Source organism: Neopelma chrysocephalum, unplaced genomic scaffold (assembly GCF_003984885.1).
Source record: "Neopelma chrysocephalum unplaced genomic scaffold, ASM398488v2 Primary Assembly neopelma1_26, whole genome shotgun sequence".
In the NCBI taxonomy this organism is placed as follows: Eukaryota; Metazoa; Chordata; class Aves; order Passeriformes; family Pipridae; genus Neopelma; species Neopelma chrysocephalum.
Window position 1 is genome coordinate 3,533,287 of NW_020897695.1, and position 25,351 is coordinate 3,558,637.

The window sequence follows — 25,351 nt, forward strand, 5'->3', positions numbered from 1 at the left end:
GATCTGCCATGTAATACTATTTAGAGATGTCATCATGCAGCTGTCTGAGGATATGCAGGACTGGAAAGTCCTGAAGTCTACTTCCCAGTACAGTTTTTGGACATTGATCATGTCAAGGTGTATCTTAAAATGAATATGAGTTTTTGATTTGAGTAATTTTCTCCTTTTCTAGGCTGCTTACAGAACCACATCTACAATGGTTACAAATTATACATATATTCCAATTTTGCTGAGGGACATTCATCCTAATATTTTCCTTTAGCTGAATCAATCCTTTCATGTCCAAGGTCTTACTTGACTGATGCGTATCTAGAGAGCAATTGCTCCTCTTTTGGTTTTCTTTTTGCTAGACTAGCCAAGCAAATTTTTGTTAGTCTCCTCACATGATATAGGGTTGCTACACATTGAACAGCTTTATGGCACTTCTCTTTTCCTCATGCTGTTTGGAGTTATTCAAAATGGGAGAAAAGAATAGTTCGTAAAATTTCAGAAGAGCATGTTGAATGCTAAGGTATTCCCGGGGGGATGAAGAAGTGTTAAAGCCATCTAATGCATTCCAGGATTGGGGGAGAGGGTTTGAGAGGGAGAAGCTGAGACAATCATGACATTCAGACTAACCAGCATTCACTGGGAACCAGAAAGAGATTCAGCACTTAAGGGGAAAATAATATTTGGAAATACTGGAGGATTGCTTATGAGTGTGCTTTGTAAGTGTACTGCAAGGGAGAAAGATATGCTGTGAAATATGTGGTTACAGTTATGAAAATTTGTTGGCAGTATTTTTTTCAGTTTAAAACCCTACTGTTGAATCATGCTGTTGCTGTTTTGTTACCTATATTATAGTGTATTTACATGACTTAATAGTCAGGGTGAATGTGTCACTGAAGAGCTGGTCTTTTTAATGTGGAAGACTTGAATCAGTCTTTTTTTTGCAAATTGTATGGCTTCCATTCTACCTTGCCCTTACTTATGGTGGAGTAACGGTGACCAGACTTCTGAATGCAGCTTATGCCAACTTAGCGCCCCCAACTCGGAAGGCAATCAAATGACAATGTTTGAAACTTCATCACACTGTCACAAGCAGTAGAGTTACCACAGTCAAACCAAATCAAGAAGGCTCACTTCAATTCCAGAAAAAGTGGTGGAGTAAATTCTCTTGGAAACCATTTCCTAACACATGCAGAACAGGAAGATGGTTGGGAAGAGTCAGCGTGGATTTACAAAGGGCAAATGAGACCTAACCAGCTTGACAGCATTCTATAATGACGTGACTGGCTTGGTGGAAAAGGGAAGAGCAGTGGATGTTTTTTATTTTGACTTCACCGAAGCTTTCAACATTGCCTCTTGTAAAATTCTCTTGGACAAACTAAATGTAGAGGCTAAAAACTAGCTGGGCAGCCAGACTCAAAGCATGGTGATCAGGAGCATGAAGTCCATCTGAAGGGCAGTCACTAGTGATGTGCCTCCGGGGTTGATACTAGAGCTACTACTGTTTAAATATCTTCATTTATTACCTGGATGATGGGGCCAAATGCATCCTCAGCAAGGTGACAGAAGATACCAAAGTCTGTTTAGGGTGGATACAACAGCTGGTTGTCTGAGGGACTTTGCTTATGTGGGTAATAGGAACCCCATAAAAAGGATTCAGTAAAGAGAAGTGCCAAGTACTGCATGCACCCTGTGCATGCACCAGTACAAGCTGGAGGCTGGCTGGAAAGTAGCTTCGGAGAAGAGGATCTGGGTGCTCTGATGGATAAGAAGTCAAATATACCTAAGGAAGTGCATGGCCAGAAGACTGAAGAAGGTGATCCTTCCCCTCTAGTCAGCACTGGTGAGGTTACATCTGCAGTGCTGCATACAGATCTGCACTTCCTGTACATGAGAGACACAGACATATTGGTGAGAGTCCAGCAAGGGCCACAAAGATGGTTCCTGTGAGAAGAGACTGAGAGGGCTGGGACTATTCAGCCTGGAGCAGAAAAGGCTCAGTGAGGGCCTGGTGTGGTCAAACTCTGGAAGAGGTCACACAGAGAGATTGTGGAGTCTCCATCCTTGATGATATTCAACAGCCAACTCAACACAGTCCTGGGCAACCTGTTCTGTCTGATCCTGCTTTTGGTCAAGGGTGTTGGACTAAACAATGTCCAGAGATGCCTTCCTACCTCAGTGATTCTTTGTAAATAAGGATTTTAGTAAAGTTGACTGATCAAAAGAGCTGTTTAGAATTGAGCTTTCTGGCTTAAGATTACAATCAGTAATAATTTCATTATAGATAAATATGTTTGTGCAATGGGCAAAAATTAAAACACAGGAAATACCATCTAAACAGAACACTCATAATCTTCATGATCACTTAGAAAGTTGTGAATGATATCCTTCTTAACATCTGCCACTGTAAATGAAAAACATGAGTAATTTGTGCTTTTTGATTAAGCAGATGGTATGTACAGAAATATATTGGGTGATACATCAGGTTAGTAGTATGCCTGTTATCGTTCAAGAGCTCTCAGGCAGTTTGAAATTACTAATGGACTAATAATTCTAGAAGTAATGAGGGCTAGTGATTTGTTTACTATGTCTGAATGAGAGTAAGAGCTGAATTTTTACTTGCAAAGAGACAGAAAATTCTGTGTACTTACGAAAAAAAGTCATTTAGCTTTCAGTTTTCTTTGCCAGCATATCCTAAAGGCACGTTTACATGAATTTATATGGACATGTAATTTATTTTATTAATTTAGCTGTAAATGAGAAGGTCTTTCTTTTTTTTTTTGTCTTCTGTTATCTTCTAGAAAGCAGCTTAATTTTGGAACTTAACACTTGTGTTTTTACTTTGCCATAGTTAATGCATGAGATAATTCCAAGGCAAAATGTGAGAAAACCAAGCAGGAACAAGTAAGGGAAATACCAAAACAGACATAGTCAACAATTAAATGCTATGCTGCTTTCATACTCTAAAATTTAGTTGTCCATATATTGTGTAGCAAATATAATTCATTCCTTTCAACTGATGGAAGAACTGAGACTAAGAGGTGATATAATTAATTTCAGTTTATCAGGCAAGAGCTAATGATAGAAACGGAAATAAAATTCAAATCTACTTGTCCCTGCTTGTATGTTTGGGCTTAGAGTAGGACAGGTTTAGTGTAGCATGATGATGAGGAATTGGCCAGTCTGTAAGAGATGTTTAAGATAGGGAGGTAATTAGTGCTATTTAAGCAAGAGACACCTGTTTGCTGAGGGTTTACATGTGTGTGCCCTGATAGGATGATCTGACTTTGTTTCGTTTTCTGAAGAACTGTGATAAGATGTTCCTGCTAACTGCCAAGTATACTTAGCTGGAGTGGAATGGCTTTGGCAGAACAGAAATGTATCATAGCATGAGTGTAAAGGGAGAGCATCACCATAGAAGGTAGTTGGTGAACAAAAGGAGCTCTTGTGGCTGACAGAATATGTGGTCACTTTGTGTCCATGTCTGTGATACCAGGGATTTCATATACATAAAAATAATCTGAACTCTACAAAGCACCAATTTCACGTTGATCATGAAGCCCCTCAGCATTATTCTTAATATCTCTCTGAGTGGTTTTAGTTCAATGTTATTGTTGATCACTAGTGTCCATTGACTTAAAAAGCAAAAATTATAAAGGTGGAAATGAGGTACAGAAGTCCAGACGTTTACCAGTGTCTTAGAATTCATGGTACAAATCAGATGATTTGTATTGTCATGATGGCTCTAGAAATGTAATGTTGTAAATATGGATCTGTACGTAATCTTTCCATGGTCATATTGGGAGGGTTTTTTTTATTGTTGATGTGAAAAGGAAATGGATACTTGGAAACAGTGATGGATTAATGAACTTTAGAAATGTTTAGAAATGTTTAGAATGTTTAGAAATCTGTTTTGGGGAAATATAATAGGAAGATTATTTGAGACTTTAGAGGCAGAGTCAGAGCTATAGAGAAGTGACTGAAATAAAAATGATACAGTAGTTTAATTTGGGGAAAATATTTGCCATTTATTTTCCTTGTAGCAAAAGTCAAAATAGTAAGAAAACATAAAAAGAACAATCTTGCCTTTCAGATGAATCTATGAATATTTTTAAAACATGCGTATATATATGTGAGAGTAAGGTAAGGGAATGTACAATGAAAACATTCGGTCATATCTCTTACTTTTAATGAAATATGAGTCTGGGGTAGAGAGATTATAAAGAAGAAGTAATTATAATGTCCATAAATCTCAGTCTTCTCATGGATTGAAGCACATTTTGAAGCACATGCACTCACTGGGCAAGTAGATCTCAACCAACATAGCTAAAATTACAATTTTTACTTTAACTGTAATTTGGGTTTACTTTCATAGTTGTAAGTCAGAACCACTTGCCAACTTTTGACCTCGAAATACCCCTTATGTTACTACAGATAGAGATATCCTGAGAGCACAAATAAAAGTATGACTTTCATAGGAAGGTTGATGTAGTCCATGTTGGGTTGCTGTGTATACCCATGGAAGAACATTTTACTTCCCCTGTATGAAGGAAACTGTTTAAAGTTTATTTTTATATGACTTGTAACTGCAGCATGAAAAGAAATTATTTTTCTTCTATATATGCAGTGTGCTGGGTAAAATCTAAAGCTTTGGCTGGTCTGCTCAATGTTTAGATCAAGCTAATCTGAATTTTGCCAAAAATTTTTGATTTGGAGCTTGTTGGGTACAAATTTTCTGGACACAGTAGTTTACACGGTGTCGTAAAATGTCCTTGGCAATTCACTTGGCATTCCTCCTTCGCAGTTATTCCTTTTCTCCTCAGGTATAACGTGAGGTGGTTATTTTCTGGGCTGGCCTCAGCACAGAAGCTGTTAGCTGGACAACTGTGATGTAAATTTAGTGCCTAAAGTAGCAAGGCACAAAATAAATTTGTTGCAATAGAGTAGTTAATGAAATTACTGTTTCCATCCTGTAGCAACTCACAAAAAGGTTTTTACATATGGTACAACAAACTCAGTTGTGCTTAGAGATTGTTTTTGTGTAGGAAATACTTGCTGGGCTTCATCTTTGTATAAGCAATGGCCCAACAGGTGCTTCAGTGGATTTGGGCTTAGAGACATTTGTGTATATTGGCATGTTGTATAATATTACACATTACTAGATCAGATAGATTTGTGCTTGAAGAGTAAAATTTCTGAAGCTTTTTCACTGTCTTTTTACCATATTAGTTTCAAATTGCTATTGCTGTGACCACAAAAATACATTAAAATGGATACTATATTCTTCCCTCTTTTATTCTCCACAGCAATGGAATTTCATGAAAACCTGCACAATATAGGAGCAAGAGAAGGCTTAAAAGAAAGAAAACTGCAAAAATCAGTTGAAAGTTTTACATGGAACATTACAATTTTAAAGGTAATGTGTCTTCCTTTGGTTAGTTACTGTATTTTTCTGTTCAAAACAGAAAATATTCTAATATTGATATTCTAATATTGTTACTGATCATTACTCTGTGTCACAGTTCAGCTGGATTTATTCACTTCTATAGCCATAGTCATTTAAGTTATTATAACCTGAAACATACCAGACTCTCAATGTGAATTTTTCTTCTCTTCTGTTGTTGTGGAAGCTTATTTCATTTAGTTTGTTTGACATTTTCTTCTTGCAACCTTTTAACACCAACAGGATCCTTGGTAATCTTGAATACCTGAGTGAAACAATGAGTACTGATTTCTGCAAAGTGACTCAGGCTGGAAGGAAACCTGTTTTGTGATTTGGAAGGGAGTAAGAGTGTTAAGGTTAATGCAGTTACTGAAAAACAAAAGGGAAGCTGTTACTACTGCAGTCAGTGATGAATAGTGATTAATGGTAGAAACAAATCATATTCATAATCCATTCTGGAGTAAGTTGAATGTATATGAGCTGGAGATTCTCTTTACATTTTGTTGAGCACATTTGTTTACATTTTGACAAAAGAGTAAATGATGAAGTATAAAAAAAAGCTTTCAGCCCGAGACCATCAGGAAACTAGAATGTGGAACAGTTCAGGTTTCTTGTTGCTGGTCTTTCATCTCAGCAGAGGAAAACAAAATTTACAGAGATAGCAAAACTGCCTCCTTTAATTTATTCCCTTGACACTATTCTTCTAACCCAATTACTCAAGTTTTGTTTTTACATCCACTAATGAGTTCTTCTCGCCCACTCAATCAAATATTTCATCACTACATTAAACTATAAAGTCTGTTTTAATTATAAAGAAAATTATTTTTTATTTTTAGTTCTTCTTAAAAATACAATTCCCTATCACCGCTTCTTACAGTGAACTACTACAGAAAAGCGCAGTAATATACATGTATTTATGCAGCTTTCCGTGCTGGTGTCAGTTGTTAAGCTTTTCATCATGTTGCTCCATCCCCCTTGTGTTATACTCAGCACGAATCCAATGCTGAGGAGAGAAGGGGGAGAAACTTGCTGCAGTTAATACATTCTAAAAATATGAATGCAGGTTCTTCTTATAGGTAAAGGACCAGACTATCACATTTCCTTTATGAGAATGGAGTTTCCTGAAGACATATTATGGGATGTGTCACTTACCAGTCCTGTGCTTCTGAGGAGATAGAGAGGAGTCAGTACAGTGGGTTTGGGCTAATGTCAAAAAAATAAGTTTTATCCCTTCTTTTCTGTCAAAGGTGTCAGATACCAGCTTGGATAGGCAAATCTATTTTAATACTGCCTGAAACAGCAGTACCTTTGCTTCATCTCTGCTTTCCATTCAGAACATACGGGATGGTGGAGGGGAGGTTTGCGACTGAAATGTGAAGTCGTGATTTCTGTGTTAGCCAGAAATTGGAGAAGCCACATGGTAGATCTGGCTCTTCAGAGCACTGAAAGGCTTATGTGCATGTCCTTAGGATTAACGTAATTATAAAGTTAGAAGGCCTTCCTTTTGAAGAGATTATTGAGAAAATCTCTTCAACATTGACTTGTTTTTTTTTTTCTACTCAGAGATTAAGATCCTTTCTGTAGGAAGGTACAATCTGTCCCATATTGAATATTTTGTTTTAAAAAATTGGGGAGATGTTTAATTAACCTCTTGTTGAAACTTAGCAGGAGGTGTTACAGAAAGTTCTGGTATGCTGTTACATCTTAAAAGTTATTTACAGCTATTACAGTTCAGATGGGCATCTGCTAAGTGCTGTTACTCACATTTAGATGTACAAAAAGTTAGAGGCTGATGTGTCTGAAGTGACACATCGAGGTTTTTCACTCCAACCTCTTAACTACGGGCTGCAAGCATAGCTTCTCTTGTGTCATATAACTAAGTAGAAGTTGATCAGTTTCCAACACACTATTCTTCCTCTCTGGAGAAAAGACCTGCAATCATAATTTTGATCCATGTTTTACTCTTTCCATGTTTTCAGTTCTCTGAAAACTATGAAAGAACAGGGATGGAAAGTGAATATCCACATTTTTTAGAGTAGAAATTGACACTGACAATCTGAGTCACTTCAAGAAGAATTTCTTTTATCTGTTGAATTCCCTGCCTGCTTCAAAATTAATTCCTTCTCAAATATCACAAAAATAAAAGCCTTTTTATTCAATGGCTTCAAATTTTGCTGTCCAACAAGCAAGACAGTTGAGCAAACAACACACTGAAGGCAGTGCAGTGCTTAGATGGATTTAACTTTTTATTCTTCTTGTAGTTAGGAAAAGTATTTTGTATGGATTCTTGGCTACGGTTCAGGAGTTGCTGTGTGGCTCTGAACAGGGTTACTAAATAATTCTGCATGAGCGCCACCCTCAGCTCCCTCACAGAGGAATCATGGAATGCTCACATGGTGTGGCTAATGTATTTTCCAAACCGATTAAGCTGCATTTTACCCTCAAGATACTTATTGATCGTTTTCTTTCAATTGGGACATTTTAACTACAGTTGATGCAATGGAAAGTTTGATAAAATAACAAAATTGACAGCTTAATTCTAGGGGAACTCTTTCTTTAGAACATCTGACATAGCTATTAAATATCTGTGTGTTTGCACGCACATGCATTACAGTTATTGTTCTAAAGGATTTAATTTTTCTTAATTTGAAACCATGAGGCCAAGTTTATTATTAGTAGAGTATGTTTGAGTTCAGCTGAAATATCTCCATCCAATTTGTATATGTGCATATGCACACATGCCCATTCTTATTCACCCCATATATGTACATAGAGATATTTGTTTAACTTCAGAACATCACTTAGAGTAAATATAGTCTGCTTTACTGAACTTTGTTGCCTGAGAGGTTTAGAGATTGTACAGTGTTAGAATATTCATCTCTTTCAAATATGCAGTTTGCAAGATCATTTGCTAGTAATTTATTGTTATTACTGAGACTGATAGCATTCATATTTTCTAAACATAGATAATCACATTTTCTGCCAGAAAGTACACAGTTAAAGAAAGAAAATTACTCCAACTGCTGTTTCAGCAGAGTCCTACAAATAACCTATTGTAAAAATTTATGGACTTGTGTGGCATAGGAAAACTTTGAGGAAAAACCCTCTATAGGCTCAGAATTTGAGATACCCATAGGAAGAACATAACAGCATCTGTAAATCAGTCTTTGCAAAGAAGTGCTGTTCTAAACACAAAGAGAGAGTTCAATGGAAGTACTCAGAATGAAGGTGGGACTCCTAAAATCGGCATTTGTTAGATGTTCTTTTTTGGCTATGAGTTTTTAGACAAGTCACATTAGACAACATGAATTACTTTCTCTTGAAAGAAATCCCAAGGCATGCAGTTCATGACATCTGTTATCTCTGTAATAACATTGGTTCTGCACCTATGCTATTTTTAAAAATGTATTTATAAATGGAACATTCAAGGCACTTACAGGACTGCAACTTTTACATTTTTTTTAAATCATCTGAATTTTTTCAACCAAATCTCCAAGTGGATTCAGGCAGCCACGAAGCACTCATAAAGCCTCTGATAGCTGCTGCCTAGTCCTGTAGGTCCTTGGAAGATTTCCCACAACCCAGTACTATTTAAATATCTGAAGCTACTAGTCTCTTGAAGTTGCTGGACTGATGGGAGTTTGGCTCCTAACTAAAGCTTTATTTAAAAGTTAGGCAGTTTTAAGTCCTTTATATCCTCATTCCAAAACTGCACTCAGAGCATGTCAGCTGGGCATGGAACACTAGTATGTCATAGAAACAGAATTGTAGGATGGCTTGGATTGGAAGAGACCTTAAAGTTCATCTATCTAGTTCCGACCCCTCTGCCCTGGGCAGGAACTAGCCCAGGTTGCTCAAAGAAATGTCCCATTGTACCAAGCAGCCACTGCTCAGAGGAACACTTGGAGAAAGGGGTATGGGCTTTTTACATTTCCTGATAAGAGCTTTGGGTTCCAGAACCTGAGCTAAAGCCCAGTTGTTAATGATAGAGTTTCTTGGGATTTTTTGGGGGAAAGGGTGTTCATGCAGTTATTTCAAATGTCATCTGTACAGTTTTACTTTCATGTTCCCACACCCAGTGAAGAACCAGTTAAGCAAAAATCATGAGTGAATACATAAGAGCTTATAAAGATAACTGTACTGAGACATTCCAGTCAATCCTATATCCAATTGACTCTGAAGTCATACCTCATTTCATAGGTATGAGAACTGATAGGAACGATTTTGGTTTTGTTTTTAGTTACCTTTAAGGAGCTATGATGTAAAAACACTGCCTCTTACCCAAAAGTTCCAAAACAAAAAAAATGTTTTAATGATAATTTAAAAAAAAATCAAACCAGACTAGTTGACACAGGCATATTGGGACAGAGTGGTATGAAGGATATTGAATTGGACTTCCACAGTAATCCATATCCTTTATTGTTGTTGCTTATAAAAAGGTTTTAACTGAATATCAGTTTTGTTCTTTGATCTTTTTTAAGGTCTTTTTCATGTCTGCCTAAAAAACAACTTGCTGCTTGATTCTTCCTTCTGAAGCTTGTGAACATCAATACATGAAATAGATGGTATTCAAGTGATGTAGTGCTCAGTTGTGTTAGTGAATTTTAACCACGGTGAAGGAAAGGGAGCAGTGATTGTCGTTTGCTGCGGTGAGGAGAGTGCTCTGTACTTGTGATCTGTCCCGCTCCCAGGTGGGAATTACCACAAACTGCCTGTTAACCACAGTGCTGGGAGTAAATTCAAGTTTTGAGGTGTGTTTGCCAGACAACACTAAGGGCTAAATTAATTTACCTTTTGACTTAATCTGAGATGAGAGCTTGACAAAGACAGCCCTACCACATAGCGAGAAACATATGGATTTGGTTCTGCAGCCGCTCCAGATTCCAGCATTGAATTCTCTGCACGAACCAGCTTTGTTTCTTTGAATGTGGGTTTTTTGGTACTCTCTTAAGATAAAGTTTGAGCTGTTGGTAAGTTTCTTTTATTGACTTTACAATATGCATTTTATCACAGCAAGTTGCTACAGTCACTTGGGACTGGTAAGAAGGTGAGTAGTCTACTACTCTGAGGTGAGTAGTTGACTACTCTGAGTAGTGCATAGGTCTGAGAGATTGCTGTGTTCCAGTTTGTAGTCAACTGACATTGCGATTAACTTGCCTTTTGAGTCAATGGCACCTACTGTGAAAATCAGGATGCATAGAATATAAAGAACTGAAACTGGATCTTGACAGCCCTTGGACAAGAGACATTTGATACATAACTAGAAGGAAGGTCTTTGAGTTCATTAGAATGCATGGAGGCAAATTTTTCAGATTTGGATGACTTTTTAACTTTTCTGCCTTTCAGGAGTATTGTATTACTTTTTACAGTGTTCACTGTGAGTGCAACTTGAATTTTTAAGATGCATGCTGTTTTCTTTCCCCAGCATATGGCTTCATGATAGTATATCAACAGAACTAGACACTTCGTAACAATTGCACAGACCTCTCTCACTTGAGCTTGTGGCATATTTTGTAGCAGTGGTTGGCTCTTTTATCTTGAGATCAAGACATACCAGCAGATAATGACAACACAGTTGGTTTCACAAACACCTGGTCTAAACTTGATGTCACTTGGCCGAATGTGTTTAGTCTGATCACTTCTTCTGCAATAATCCAGATTCTCTTTTGTCTACAAAGTTCTCCTTCCCTGGTCAGTATTGTCCAGGCACTCATAGTTCCCTGCTGAAAATCCAATCACTCCTTCTAACTCTTGACTTCCTCCTTCTCTTCTTGCCTCCCTCCTCTCTTCTGTTCTCACTTGTTGCCTAATTTTCTCTTCTGTCAGTTTTTCCCATTGCTTTCCAGTTCATATTGCCCCCTCCTTGCCACCTCTAGAGATCCTTCTTGATAAGTGTTACTTTTCATTTTCTCATCACCTTACTTGATTATATTCTGCAGTCTTCTCCCTGCTCTGTGTTTTTGTTTTTCTTTGTCACCAGCTTTTATTCTCATTACCAAGCTCTCACTTTTTTTGAGTTGTTAGTCCTTCAACTTGTCTATAATTTTTAGGCTTCTTTCAACATGATGGATTTTGTCAGTCTGTTTTCTTTCTGTATTTTAACCCCAAATGTTGCCTCAGTCTTTCTCTGCTCACCTGTGAGATCCAAATTCAGTGTTGTTGCACTGTGTGTTTCACAGTCTCCTCTTTCAGCAAGATCTGGTATCTACTTTGTATAGTGCAGTCCAACTTTCCTTTTTGCAGTCCTAGACTTCTTGCCAGGTCAGTCCCAGAGATCGCTCTTACCCCCTCCTTTTCTCCATCCACCTCCTCTCCAGAGTCTCAGGCTCTTCCTTCCCCTCCTCTAGTCTGGCTTTTGGACTGCCTGCACTGGCAACCCAGTGTTGGTGTCTTGGAGAAGCCATCCAGGAAAAAACAACTTTTTTCCTGGTGCACATTCATTATTCTGTGGGAATGGAATACGTATTGTCTTGCCACATTGCTCTGTGTGTGCTGTGTCAAGAGATGAAGGATCATCAAAAATGGAATCCTAAGTGATTGTACTAACCACATTCAAAATCTGATTTTTGTTCATTAAAAGCTCGTAGCTTGGATCCACTATTATGGGTCCCTGAAGTCATTTGAATTACAAGTCCCTATCCCAAGTGAGAGTAGGGAAGGAAGTACAGAAGATTGTTCAAAAAGTTCTGATGGCATTTTCCTGTCTTTATTCTTGGAGCTGAATGAACCATATGGATGAGGTTAAAGAATAATACTAAACAGAAATAATAATAAAATCTGCCAATGACAAGAATCCTGCATAGAAAGTATCAGCTTAAGTAGTTAAAGTTTGGCAAGCATATAAGTAACTGAAAGCAGGGGGGGTTAAATTGAGAAGTTTTGGTCAACCTTATTAATAGACTGTTTGCTAGCAGCTCTGCCTATAATAAACAACTTGATTAAAGTTCCAGAACTATATTCTACTAATCCATGTAAAATAGAACTTGGGCTAGAAACAGATGCACTCCAGATATGACTCATTTAGAGTGCTGGAGTGTTTTAAATTAGCTTTTAGTTGTTTGTCAGTTTGGAAAAAAAGTGATTTTTTTAAAAAGTGCCTTGGTTTTTTTTAGAAGAAAATATTACTGAAGCATGTGCTGGGATTGGTGAACTCCTAGACTTTTTTCCTCTCTAGTGATCAGAAAAGAAGACTTTGGCTATTATAGTCTTGGGTAAGGGAAGGGGGGCATTATTTCTTTGAAGGAAGCACTATTTGTTTTCAATTTGTGTGCCTCAGATGCGTAATTCTGCTTACTTCATAGGATAGTATTTATGTTCTGAGTTGCTAAAGAAGCATTGGAAGTATCACACCATGAGTGCGCACGTTTTTGACTGCCGTTCTCTCTCTCCTTTATTTTTAAAATCAAGATGTAAAGATGCATTTCAAACTTATTTGGCAGAGAAGGAGGGCCAACATCTCTGTAGAAGAGACATTAGCATCTCTTCAAGAGAAGTATCTGCCAGGAGCCAAAATTTACACAGGACAGACAGGCAAGAGTATCCCAATTACAGGAGAAGGTGCAGTCAGTGTTCATACCTTATTGGACATTAGAGGTACTGGCAGTCTAAAGGAACTACAGTACCCAGACTTTTTGTTTGTTTGTTTGTTTGCTTGTGTGTGTGTGTGTGTTTCTCCCCTTCAGGTATTTTTGAAGCATTGTTGACTTTTCTGTAAGCTGTGGAGCAGTTCTCCTTTGGAAGCACAGACACAGCACAATCATTTTGGCCCATGCAGACTTTCTGCACATTTTTAAACTTTCCTGTGCCCCACAGTAAGACAGATGTGCTCACCATGTGCTACAGCTGTGCTCATTCCCTGCCGGTGGGCAGGGTAGGCAGATCCAGCAGCGGGGAAGGCCATCCATAGACTGCTAATGAGAGCTGTTGCTGTCAGAGGGCTTTAATTGATACGAAGAGGTGGAGTCCTGTAGAACAGAGCCAAATCACCTCAGTGTGGGGCAATTTCTCTTACAGCTTTACTTATAACTTAATTGATATAAGGAGGAAGAGTGATGTGGCGCTTAAGGATGTGGTTTAGCGGTGGACTTGGCAGTGTTATGTTAATGGTTGGAATTGATGTTCTTAAAGATCTTTTCCAACCTAAATGATTCTATGATTCTAAAGAGGGACAGTGATAAGAGACTGCAGACAACTGAACTGCAGATAACTCTGTGAAGTCTTTGTCATCACTATCCTTTTTGTGTGTTGCTCACAACATGTATTTTCATATTTCATGCATTGACAAGCGTTGGTCCTTTACCATCCTACCACTGAGTGAATCAGATTGCTAGGAAAAAAAATATCTCTAAGAATGAAAAAAACGGAAAAGCTTTAAATGGCTCCCTGAAGTATTAAGATCAGCCTTTATTTTCTTTGTGCAGAAACACTTTTAGTCACCACGGATTAAAAGTATGGCATAGATTACTTTCTTGAAAACTGTTAGGCAGAAATTACCCCCGTCCTGCTGTTGATGCTACTGGTGGGCTTCAGAGAAAGCAAAGAGCTTGGTTCTTAATAACATCAAATACTCTAATTTGAGGGGTTTTCATTTGGTTTCTGTAGTTTTTTTCTTTTTTTTTTTTTGGTTTGTTGGTTTGTTGTTTTTTTTTTCTGAGAAGGGCAGCTATAATTTTAACCTAAAACAAACAGAAGGGTCAAAAAGAAGGAAATCCTAGTATCAACTGTGTATTCCAACTCCATTTTGTTCCTTACAGGGACAAGCTGATCTTCTCAAATATGCTAAAAATGAAGCACTGGAGAATCTGAAACAAATCCATTATGCCACTCTTTCGTGTGGACTCAATAAGCGAGGCACTGAAAATGCAGAAATCTCAAAGCCTCGTCGAAGTCTGGAGGTCATACCTGAAAAAGCAGGTGATGAAAATGGAGAATGAGAGAAGGCTCTTCTCGTAATTTTGGAGTTTATAACTCTGTGACCAATTGTAGCTGCATAGGACATTTGCTTTGCACTTACTGTTGGAAAATATTTGGGATTTTTAAAGCACAACTGGAGAAGCTAATTACAATCTGTTGAAACTGTGAATGTATGTAGCAACTCTGCTTGTGAAGGCAATGACATTGTGTAACATGGAAATTACATTATTGGCCTAAATATAACAAATATATGTAAAAGATACTGTAATTCAGTAATTGCGTGCTGAAAAGTTCATTGTAGTGCCATTGGGAAATGAACATTTTTTAAATGAGATGTAATTAGCAGAAAATCAGTTGACAGAATTTGACAAGAAGCCTTGATTTTCAAACTAATTCGATGCACAGGTAGTTTCTTTCTTTGCACAGTTTGTTAATTGTGCTAGTGAGATGTATTATTCTTTTGAAAATCAGATCCAAAAAAGTGGACTCCACGTTTCACACTATATGTGATTCAGCCGCTCAGATATTTGGGTTTGAGGTGGTATTGATTTTATTGTTGAGCCATAAATGAAAATGAGAATGTAATTAGACAGTGATCACTGACTTCAGTGCACTATTGGAGAGCCATTATGTAAAAGGAAAATGTGCAATCAATCTGATAGCCTATGTCAGAAGAAGATACATACCTATTTTGCCTAAGATCTTCTGCAAATGTGTGTAGATAATGTGACCAAATTGCAAGTAAAATGATGTAAATAGTTTTTCATTTTGTGAAGTGAAGTGCTCATATTAAAGAGTTTTATGAGATTGCTCTCAAACAAGTAAAGCTTTTAACTAAATTTTAACTTTTTTATTTTTTGAGTATTTTCTTCCTTACAGAATAGGTGATATCTCTATAAGCAGGTTTGTCAAAAAATAAATCAATTGCTGTTCTGATTCTGTTTTGGTTTTCTGAAAACATTAGATAAAGATATTGTAGCTGATATGCTTATTGTAAAATGACTATACCAACCTAGAGTGTTCTCTTCCTATTTCTGATTTAACAATAAAATGGACTATATAATTACAGAAGCTAATAAATTTGAAGGAAAACAAGCAAAATCTTACACAGATGAAAATGCAGTTTTTGTTCAGTTATGGGGAAAAAAGGGGAAGATGGTGATGTCTATTTAAAAGCATTTTTTTAATTAGAGGTCTTGAAGACATGCATTCTACATGGATTTTTTTTCTTTTTTAACCAGTTCAAGATGCTCTTTCTGCATTGAGACTGTAAAGAACATCTACATATATATAACATCCTGTAAAAGTCAATAGAGCTGTGAACAAGAACATTGCTATACTTGCACTTCATCTGAATTATTAGAGACTTCATTTATTTTCTAGTTATTATAAAATTAAAGCAGGGACAGGATGGGATGAAAACAGTTTGCACAGTAAATGTCACATCTTGAGCCTGCACTTTTAAATGTCAAACTGTATGGGTTAGGAGCAGTTTTAGAAGGTGCTAAGCTCTTTCAGTGTCTAGTTACAGATTGTGTGCCTTAATATTATGATCTTGCCAGGAGCAAGTTCTGTTCTGTGTTGTACAAAATGAAACATTTAGCCTGTGGTAAACACCTACAGGTATTGCTTTTTAGGCAGTCCTTCTCTATGTTTGCAGCTGGAAGTCTTCTGATTGAACCTGAAGTTGATGGGAAGCAACATGAAACTCATGGTTGCTAACTGTATTCTGAGCTGATGTTGAAATTAGTCTTCCAGAGCCAAATCTATCACAGCTAAATCTGATTTATCTACAGAAAAATAACTGTGTTACATCAAGGTTCATCCGTGCCATAAATATACAGTCAGTTTCAGTTCATCAGAAAGCTCAAAACCTAGGCTGTTGGAATTTTAATTCTGACTTTTAGTCCTAATTGAAAGATGGAGACTGTGGAAAAGTGTTGTCACCTAAAAGCCAGTAAGTTTCCATTTGCGGTCCTGCCCTACCACTGTTTGCATGGCATTTAAGGAATGAAATAATTTATATCACAAATTAACCATTTCTGTAGAGTCTCTTCCTCCAACCACATTGTCAGAACCAATGCTTGGGTATTCTTAGCATTTATGTATTTCTCTTTAGCACACTACAACCTGAAAAGAGGTGAGGGAACACTGAGAGCATTCAACACAGTTTGGTGCTTTATTTCTTGGTTTTAAGGCAAAAAATAGTTAAGTGAAAAATGAGTATCACATACACTAGGTCTGAGAGATTTTCTCTGTTCAACTCTACAATATATGTAACTCTGCTTACTCTGATCCTGTCCTAACTTGTTAGAATAAGAATTGATACACAATATTGCTTTAAAAAATTAAAATACATGCATTTAGCTAAGTGACCGTTTAAATATGTTAGGATTTGAGTGTAGTGCTGATTCCTTAAAATGGAGGTCAATTTCATGCATTATTCATGCTCAGTCGAAATCTGTGTGTACCATGAAGTCTTAAAATGAGCTGAGTCAAGCAGATACTCTGAAAGGTGATGTGCAGCTAAAAATCCTTCAGGGAGTTTACATGTTGCATGTAAAAGAGGTCAGGGTAAACACCTGCAAGCAAAGTATCTGGCTCTATTGTTAACCTAGTGATGATAATTTCAAACCCAAATGTATTAGTATATTTTTCTCAGTTGTATTTTCTTAAAGCGTTCTTTGCATCCATATTATCAGCCCTTTTTTTTTTTTTTACAGTGTTTATTTTAGGTTATATAGAAAGAAGCACCCAATATCCAGTGAAGTATTCCAAATAACATTATTCACAGATTGACTTTACAGTTTTTTGAGGCCTTTATTTTTTTAAATAAACTGTAATACAGTTTAACTGTTTACATAGTTTTTAACTATGGAGGATGGAGGCAAAATACAAGTGACTATTTATCTGAGTGCCTTTTTTCCTTTTGTTTGGCTCCAGTAAACAGTGAGTGAGTATGGGTATGTATAGAGACCTAAGTCAGCATATTGCTCAATTTAAAAGAAAATGCTACTTGGGAAAGGAAAAGTTCACATACAGATTAACCATGTAGACAGTTAATTCTTTTTTTAAACATGAGGAAAAGGAGGAACACTGCCTGTTTGAAAAAGGAGCATCTCTCTGAAACGTCATCTGCGTTCTTCCTGCCTAAACTTTGCTCCTCATTGGTTTTGTGTGGTGTGGTACATAGCAGCCATTGGATATTTACTCACAGAGCCCAGGACCATGCCTTCCATCCTCTGAACACAACCACCAGCTATAGAGGACAACTCTGTTCTCTAGGAATTCCTCCAGCAGCAGTTACTGAGGGACACTTCTGAGTCTGTTGATACCACCAAAACAACAAAAGCCTTCAAAGCAGAGCTGGGGATCATTCTCTACTGGGGGCAAAGCTCCACTTTGTGCTGTCAATGGTAGTCTTCACTCAAGTCAGTAGGATTGAGATTGAAGTGCAGTGTTGCAAAATTTCCCCTTTATCTCAGGTCCTTTTTTTCTTTACCTTCTCTTCACGATGCTACAAAGACTACTAGAATGGTGCCCTGCACAGTTTCACAAGTAGGCATGGTGAAAGATGCTGCATGAGTCAACCTTTTTTTCATCTACTTTATACGACATAGGAATATTTTTATAAGGTTCTGTGGCTGGTTACTGTATTCACTTTTTCCTGTTTTGAAGTTGAAGCATCAGAGAGAGATGATTCAGAGTTGCCAGCATGAAAAATGGAAGTGAGTTCCAAAAATTTTAACACTGGTCTACTAATCAAATAAAATATGCTGAAAGGAACCAATCCTTCACTCTTGCAGTACTTGAGTATCCCTTCCATTTGTATCATTTCCTAGTTTTCTGTTGCATGGGTGTTATAAGTAATGCTGATTTCTTCTTGCTATATGCATTGTTTGTTGCACAGATCAAGGAAAGTCCTGAATGTCCTGTACACAGTGTAATAATCTTGCATTAAGGCTTGGCCTACCTAGGTTTGCACTTCTGTTAATTGAAGGTTAAAAATTAATATAGAGTGTTATTTGCAAGAAGGGGGATCATACAGCCATATTCATGGCATGTATGGCATGAACGCTTGCAATGGCTTGTTCTTCACTGTGAAGTCATTTTATCCCTATATAGCTAACAGTCAGAGTGCTGCTGCCACAGGATTAGTAACCCATGGGGTTTTGATGCTATGAGCAAAATTCTGAAAGTGATGAAAATCACTAGCTAGCTTTTTTTGACTGTAATGGGTGTAGGACTTCACCACAATTTTTTCTGTTTCTATTCACACCTACTCACTGTGACCAAGCTTTCTAAATGGAGTATTTAACAACTTGGTTTAAAGATAAATAGATTTGCATGTATCCTATAATGACCTTCAGTCTTTTGAACTCCAGTTAACACTTAAATCAAACCCTCTACAGTTCTTAGCACTTCCTGATCCCTTTTGCTTTCCGTTATTAAAGCAGCTGTGGGACAGGTCAGTCTGATAATTTTTGAAACTAACCCATGTGATGTTCTTTATTCATTGCAGCTTATTTGTTCTCATTAAGAAAAAGGCAGTAAAACTCTTGAGGTTTTCTAGTTGTTTCTGTTTCTGGATGCTATTAAACTTCTCTTTCTGACTCATCACTCTGTTCTGAGTGGCTGTGGAAAGACAGGACAGCAAAAAGCTCAGCAGAAAGATTAGAAACAGGGCTTCATATACAAGAGCAACAACAAGTCGTCACAGGCTTTGGGGAACATGCATTGTAGTCAACCAAGTTGGAAAGGCACTTAAGGACTGAAATGCAGCAGTGAGAAGGAGAAAGACAAGCAAAACTGGATGTAAAAAAAAAAAAAATTAGCCCAGGAGTATAGGTAACCAGAGGATGGTGTGGTCCCAGTGCCATCCTGCTGGATCCCTAATGCTTCCCATTGGTTACTGGTACTTTGGAACAAAAGATAATGTTTCTTTCCTCTACAATATCATCTGGCGTGGCAAAGAGAGCAGCGATGCTGGGAGAGTGGTCACATACAAATGCCGAACTCTTGATTTCTCTTTTTGGGCCCAGCTGCATGTACTGCTTTGGCCTTCATACCTTTGCCACTTGAACTCCTAGGATTTTCCCCCTTAGTGCCACTTTGGCACACCAGAGATGAGAGGAAGGAGGGGGGGGGGGTGTGATCAGCAGGAGAGCGTTTGAGAGGCAGCGTGGGAGGGTGGTATGAAAGGAGGCAGCTTGAGCTGGAGTGGGCGTAGCACAACCAAATAGTGATTCATCTGTGATGAACCTCTCCTGTTTGTCAAGAGCAATTCAGCCTCGCTAAGCCACCTGCAGTCTGTAGAAGAGCTTTCTGAATGAGCTTGGATGTTTTATTAGTAATCTCTTTTCCGTGGAGATGAGTGTGGAGGAGCAGAGAGTCTTCTCGGCTGGATGCAGCGCTGGCCTGTGCATTGGTGACCGTCTGGGAGAAGAAAGCAGCAGGGCCAGGAAACAGAGCGCAGGAACTCAAAGGCCTGGGCTTTGTTCTCTGGCGCTCAGCTTCCTCCATCAATAAATTGGAGGAAGTGACACCTACCACTTTTTGAAGTAGCAGAAGAAACATACTGTGTAATGGCAGAAAAAAATAACCCCTGCGGAAGGTGGCTAGGAGCGAATAAACTGACATATAAATAGTACTTTGTGAGAAGGCAGCACTCTGTGAATACCATGCACATTAGCTTTCACTAGATACTGTTTTACAAAGTGCACTGATGCCTACATAGTTTTTCAGTGGCATGTACTTAGCAGGCATTCTTAAACGTGCTACTGATTGGTGAAGAGGGTATTGAAATAGAAATCCTATCAGTTGATTATAAACTACGAAATACAAATCCTATCAGTTGATTACGAACTAATCATGTCTGTGTGGGGTCCCACATCCTGGGGAGTTCCAATATTTTTACTCTCTATTAAGAAAAATTTGTTACACTCTATAGACTTTACACTGTGGCTCACAGCATGAAGCACTTCTTTTATTCTCAGATATTATTTTATGGATAAAAAAATCCCTCACAAAAATCTTAGAAAAAGCCTTAGGATTCAGCTGTCCCTGTTCTGAATTCCAGAACTGATGATAACTGCTGTGATTTTGATATGTCTTTAGCCAAATAATAATTAAATTTTTCAAGTATGAATATGGAACAAAATCTTCAAATATCTTTTTATATATTGTACTGGTTCTGATACTTTTGCCAGGATTACTGGGAAAAGACAATATCTTTGGATGGAGAAATAAAGATCATGTCTTAGACCAGGAATCTGTAATTGTGGAGGTGGGTAGGGAGCTTCCCAGGGGAGTAATGGTTGTCACTGTGTTTCAGAGAGTCCCATGCATATGTCAGGGAGCAGACAGCAAGCAGGACTTAAAACAGCATTTCCTGAACATCATTCTCCAGGGTACAATATTTTGTGTTTACATTTATTGGCACACAGTTTTACAGAACTATACACTTTACTCTTCACGACCTTTTGGGGTTTTTTTAAGCCTTGATTCACAATCAGTATTCGAAGTTTATTTGCTTGGAGATTGTTGCATTGATTTGCTGAGTATTTTTCCACCACTCTTTCCAAAATGATTTTAGCAGCTAATAGCTCACAAATAGTAAGAGCCAGAATGTGTGAAGAGCACCAGTGATGTCAGCACTGTGACAACATCTGATTCTGGACTGAAAATTTGGTCACTATAATGTTAGCCCAGGAGGGGGAAGCGGCAGCTGTTACAAGATTAAGGACAGAACTGGTAATAAGAGATAGGATAGAATCAGTCCTGGAAGAGCAATCAGCTACTAAATCTAGGTCCTTCTACTCCCCTGTGTCACAGCCAAGACTTCTCAGACATGACAGTTCAAGATAAAAACTCAATTTTGTATTAGAGATAATTCTCTGTAAGTGATGATCCATCACATGTGATGGAGCACTCTGACAGCATCTCCCCAGAAGAATTCTAGCAAAAAAAAAAAAGGCATTTTCTACCTACATAAAATATCTGCCACAGTTCAAAGCCCAGAGGAAAACTACAAGAACAAAGTTTAAATATGAACAGAGTACTTGAAGCTAATCAGTGATATGCCTTACCATAGCCACATTACCAAAAGTAGAGTGATCCTAGGAGTAGGACCCTGAAAAGATGACGTGCACCTGTACTGATGCAGAGATGCGGAGAACTGATGGGAGCACTATATGGTCTAAAATCAATCACCTTCACATTTTTCATAATCCACATAGAAAAAGACCTCAATCCAGTTTCCAAGCAGTGCTATATTTGTCATGTGCTTACTTTCTTGTACGGAAACAAACTTGAAAGATAGTTAATAAATAGCACTGTAATAAGCAATGCTGGAATTGCAGCTTTTGCAAACTGCCTAAGTATATAACATGCAAATGACGTCAATGCAATTCCTTCAAGTGCTGAATCTCTCTGAAAATCAGACCCTCACATTTAAGATTCTGTTCATAGACTATTCATTAGAAGAACCAGATTAAAATTATCTTATGATCTGTGCTGCAGGTAATAGTACCTATAAGAATGGCCATATTTGATATTAAAATGTTGCTGTTTCAAATACAGATAAAGTAGGTAAATGGTGAAACACATTAATGAAATAAAAGGCTGCAAAATACTGAAATCCATCCAGGATTTCACTTTATAGTGGCTAGTAGTCAAAGCCACAGGATTTCATTGAGGCCAACTTTGCAAGCTCAAGAAGAATACCTTACAATTTATACAGAATCACTGAGATTCTAGTGTGTTGCACTAAATGAAGAATGATTAGACATCATGCATGAGGGCCCTAAATAATCTATTTCATCATATTTGAGAGAACTTTAAGCTGTCTGCTGAAACAACTGGTACAAGTCAATGGCCAATGCCTGCTGCTACAGGAGATCTTCTGTTTTCCATAGATATTTCTGGTTTATGTTTAGTGCATAACTTATAAGGGGCATTATTGTACCATAAACATGTTAAAAACAAGCCTCCCCCCTCCAGCATTAGTGACAGTAGGAAGGACTAGACATAGATTTCAGACCTGTTCAGAACCACATGATAGCACCGAGTCCCACAAGCCCTAACTATATACTGGCATTCAGAAACCAGGTTGTGTATCCAAAAGAATTTCCCAATTGTGTAGCAGAAGATCCATCAAGAGAGGTCTAGCTTAGCACGGCTGCTGATGGCTGCTACATAAAGCTGGAGAGACAATTTGAAAGGCAGGGGACAACAGCAGTGAAAGACACCCAGCTGGAGGCATCCAGGTCTGCTTTCAAACTCCTCATTGTATTTGTCAGCTCAGTGTGAATCTCTGAATCCATTTTTCTTGCTTAGACCTGTGACATTTCTGCTGTTTGCCACGGGCTACCTGTAATAGAAAAGTCCCTTCTGAACCTTTCTTCTCCCTGTCAGTCAACAGTACGTATCAAGTGGCTTTGTACTATCTTCCAGTAGTCTGGAAGGGAGAGTAATAATTCCTGAGTAATCGATGCAGAATAAAAACAAGTGATGTTTGGAAATACAAAGAACAAGATAAAAAATATTCTTATTTTTATACATAGTGATATTTATATATATAGTGATTCTATAGGAATATAGTAAAAGAAACAGAAAAGGATGAGAGCTATCCTGATCATCCATCTGCAGTGTGGTGTGGCATGTTCATAGCTTAGACTTAACTATGGTTTAGGGAGAGACAGAACCTAAATGGAACTTTATGACATTCCAAGTCTTCCAGCCAAAATCAACAGCTGGAAACAGATAAGAATATATTGCCAAAATTAGGCAACAACTATGGCCTGGGTCATTTCTAGCTGTTTCAGACTGAGTATGGAGAAAAAAATGAATCCTTTTGCAGTAATTGGTGCTGCTACTGTACTTATCCCCAATTTTCTGAACTGTCAAGCCTCATTTCTTCTCTTATGTAGACTGACAGTCCTCTCCATAGTAATTCTCATTATGGTTTGAAGGACACCATGGCCTAGTTTTCTGGGATAAGCACTGAACGAGGGAAACATAATCTGCTATTACATTGTCCATAGTGTTCTGTAATGCTGATAGTGATAATGGGTTCCTTCTCATACAGTGGCAATTTGCTAGACAGAAGGATTGACAGAGCTGTAATTCATCAGCCACAGGCTTGGGTGTAATAGACTGTGGCGAGGTGGCAAGTGTCCCAGTGTAGATGAACTGAGCTGAAAGAAACAGGGGGATTTCAAAGGTCCTGCCGCTGTTTTCATGTATTTTGATGCAGCCACAGGATACAGAGGGAGAGGATAGGTTGCTGAAGAGAGAGGAGACAGTTCCACTAAACCATGTGGTGAAAGGTAGGGTTTTCTCTGTGCTTGTCAGTGCTCCTCTGAAACAACATCCTTCATAGAATTCTATTAATTCTTTACCAATTCAGTATGAAAAAGGTTATGTTTCCACCATGCCTTTTGTTTTTTAATTAGATTTCTCTGTTATTGATGCCCTCATAATAAAGGTTATGTTTGAATGGAATTTATACACTTACATGACATTTAAAACTGCACAGTAACAGCGTGTGAAGTCATTGCATGCAAAAGTGCTATTAACTGCGTGTCAGCATCCAATAAAGTCTCTGCACATTTAATCCTTTTTTAAGATCTTGAAGCTTATCTGATATTGTGACATTTTATGGCATTTAAATGCCTCATCAGTAGGACTTTGTTCTTCTCCTCATATGCACAACTCTTCTAAGAATGAAAGAGCTCTAACATTGCAGATGAAGCAGGGAAGATGACAAAATAGGATAGATCACCAACTATTTCTCAAGTAAATTGTTGTAGTCAGTTGAACTACAAACACAAGCTGAAAGTTTGGACTTTTCCAGTGGTTTGAAGCGTGCTGATGTGATATAGAGTTGGAAGGATGCTTATGCTGAAAACAAAGTTAGATTCAAATTCAGCTGGAAGAACCAAAGGGAAAAAATATAAAACACTAGTCATAAAGATGAATTACCACGTGCTGGATGATCAACTGTGAAACAGTTCTCAAAAGCTTCAAACTGCCAACTGGTTTCAGACCCAACATGAGAGGTTTGTAAAATGAAACCTGACACATGTGAAAACAGACTGAGAAATGTAGTGTGCTTATTTTATTAACTGTTTCTCCTGCAGTGCTTCAAACTCTAATGTCACAGCAGTGGGCAGGCAGGCAATCAGCCCAACCCCCACCCCCCTCAGCACAGCAGCTGCCTTTGCATCCAACACACACATGGAGCGACCAAGCAGAGAGCAGGGCAGGACAGTGGTCAGGTCTTTCCCCTTTGGTAACTCAGTAAGGTGGGGATCAGGCACTTTGCAAGTTGTTATTTTCTCACATGCTCCACGTTAGGTGCGAATGCACTCCCCACCAACGCAACAGTTCTAGGCTTAATGTTGCCAACAGCCCACCACATATGTGTAACCTGTCTTCCACTGGGCCTTGTACACTCTCAGGTAAGAATATGACCAACCACACTGCATCCATCCTGCACTGCACCTTGACCACACAGCCAGACAGAGAGGACTCAGCAAACAAGGAACTGTTAATAGAAAGTGCAATGAATCTGAAAGAGTCGCAGCAATGGTTGTCTTTGTTACTTGTGTGCTTTCCTTGGGCTTGCTCTGCCAAGCAGGATGTTGATGCACAGCACTGATGAAGGAAGAGGATTTTGAGTCTTGCCGGAGCATTAGATAGAGAGGGCTGCCCTAACTAAAGGAGCTTCTAATATATAAATCAAAAGATATAACAGCATCACACAGGTATGAGCAGACCTTGTGATGGTTTTGGCACATATCACATGCATCAGAGGCATTTTGAGGTGAAATCCAGTATGGCCTTTCCCTAGTTTCAGTGTCTAAGTCAGCTCATTGCAGAGCCATGTGTCTCCAGAGACCCATATCAAATGCTCACATTGGGGGTGGCTTTACTACTTGTTGTGTTACTGACCCAGGAAAACTCTGAAATCAAATGGCAATGTCTTGAAAAGAGTGGCCAAGA

At 38.2% G+C, this 25,351-nt stretch overlaps 1 protein-coding gene across 4 annotated transcripts in view; it reads left to right on the forward strand.

The window, feature by feature from the left end:
• The window catches only part of PLCL2 (phospholipase C like 2), a 109,417-nt gene extending 93,967 nt beyond the window's left edge, over positions 1 to 15,450 (forward strand). For all 4 annotated transcript variants that reach the window (XM_027675352.1, XM_027675351.1, XM_027675354.1 and 1 more), the window contains 2 exons: positions 5,295 to 5,404; positions 14,185 to 15,450. In XM_027675352.1, the coding sequence (XP_027531153.1) occupies positions 5,295 to 5,404; positions 14,185 to 14,364 (290 nt within the window). In that variant the 3' untranslated portion in view covers positions 14,365 to 15,450. The remainder of the gene's footprint in view (positions 1 to 5,294; positions 5,405 to 14,184) is intronic.
• Positions 15,451 to 25,351: the final 9,901 nt, after the last annotated feature.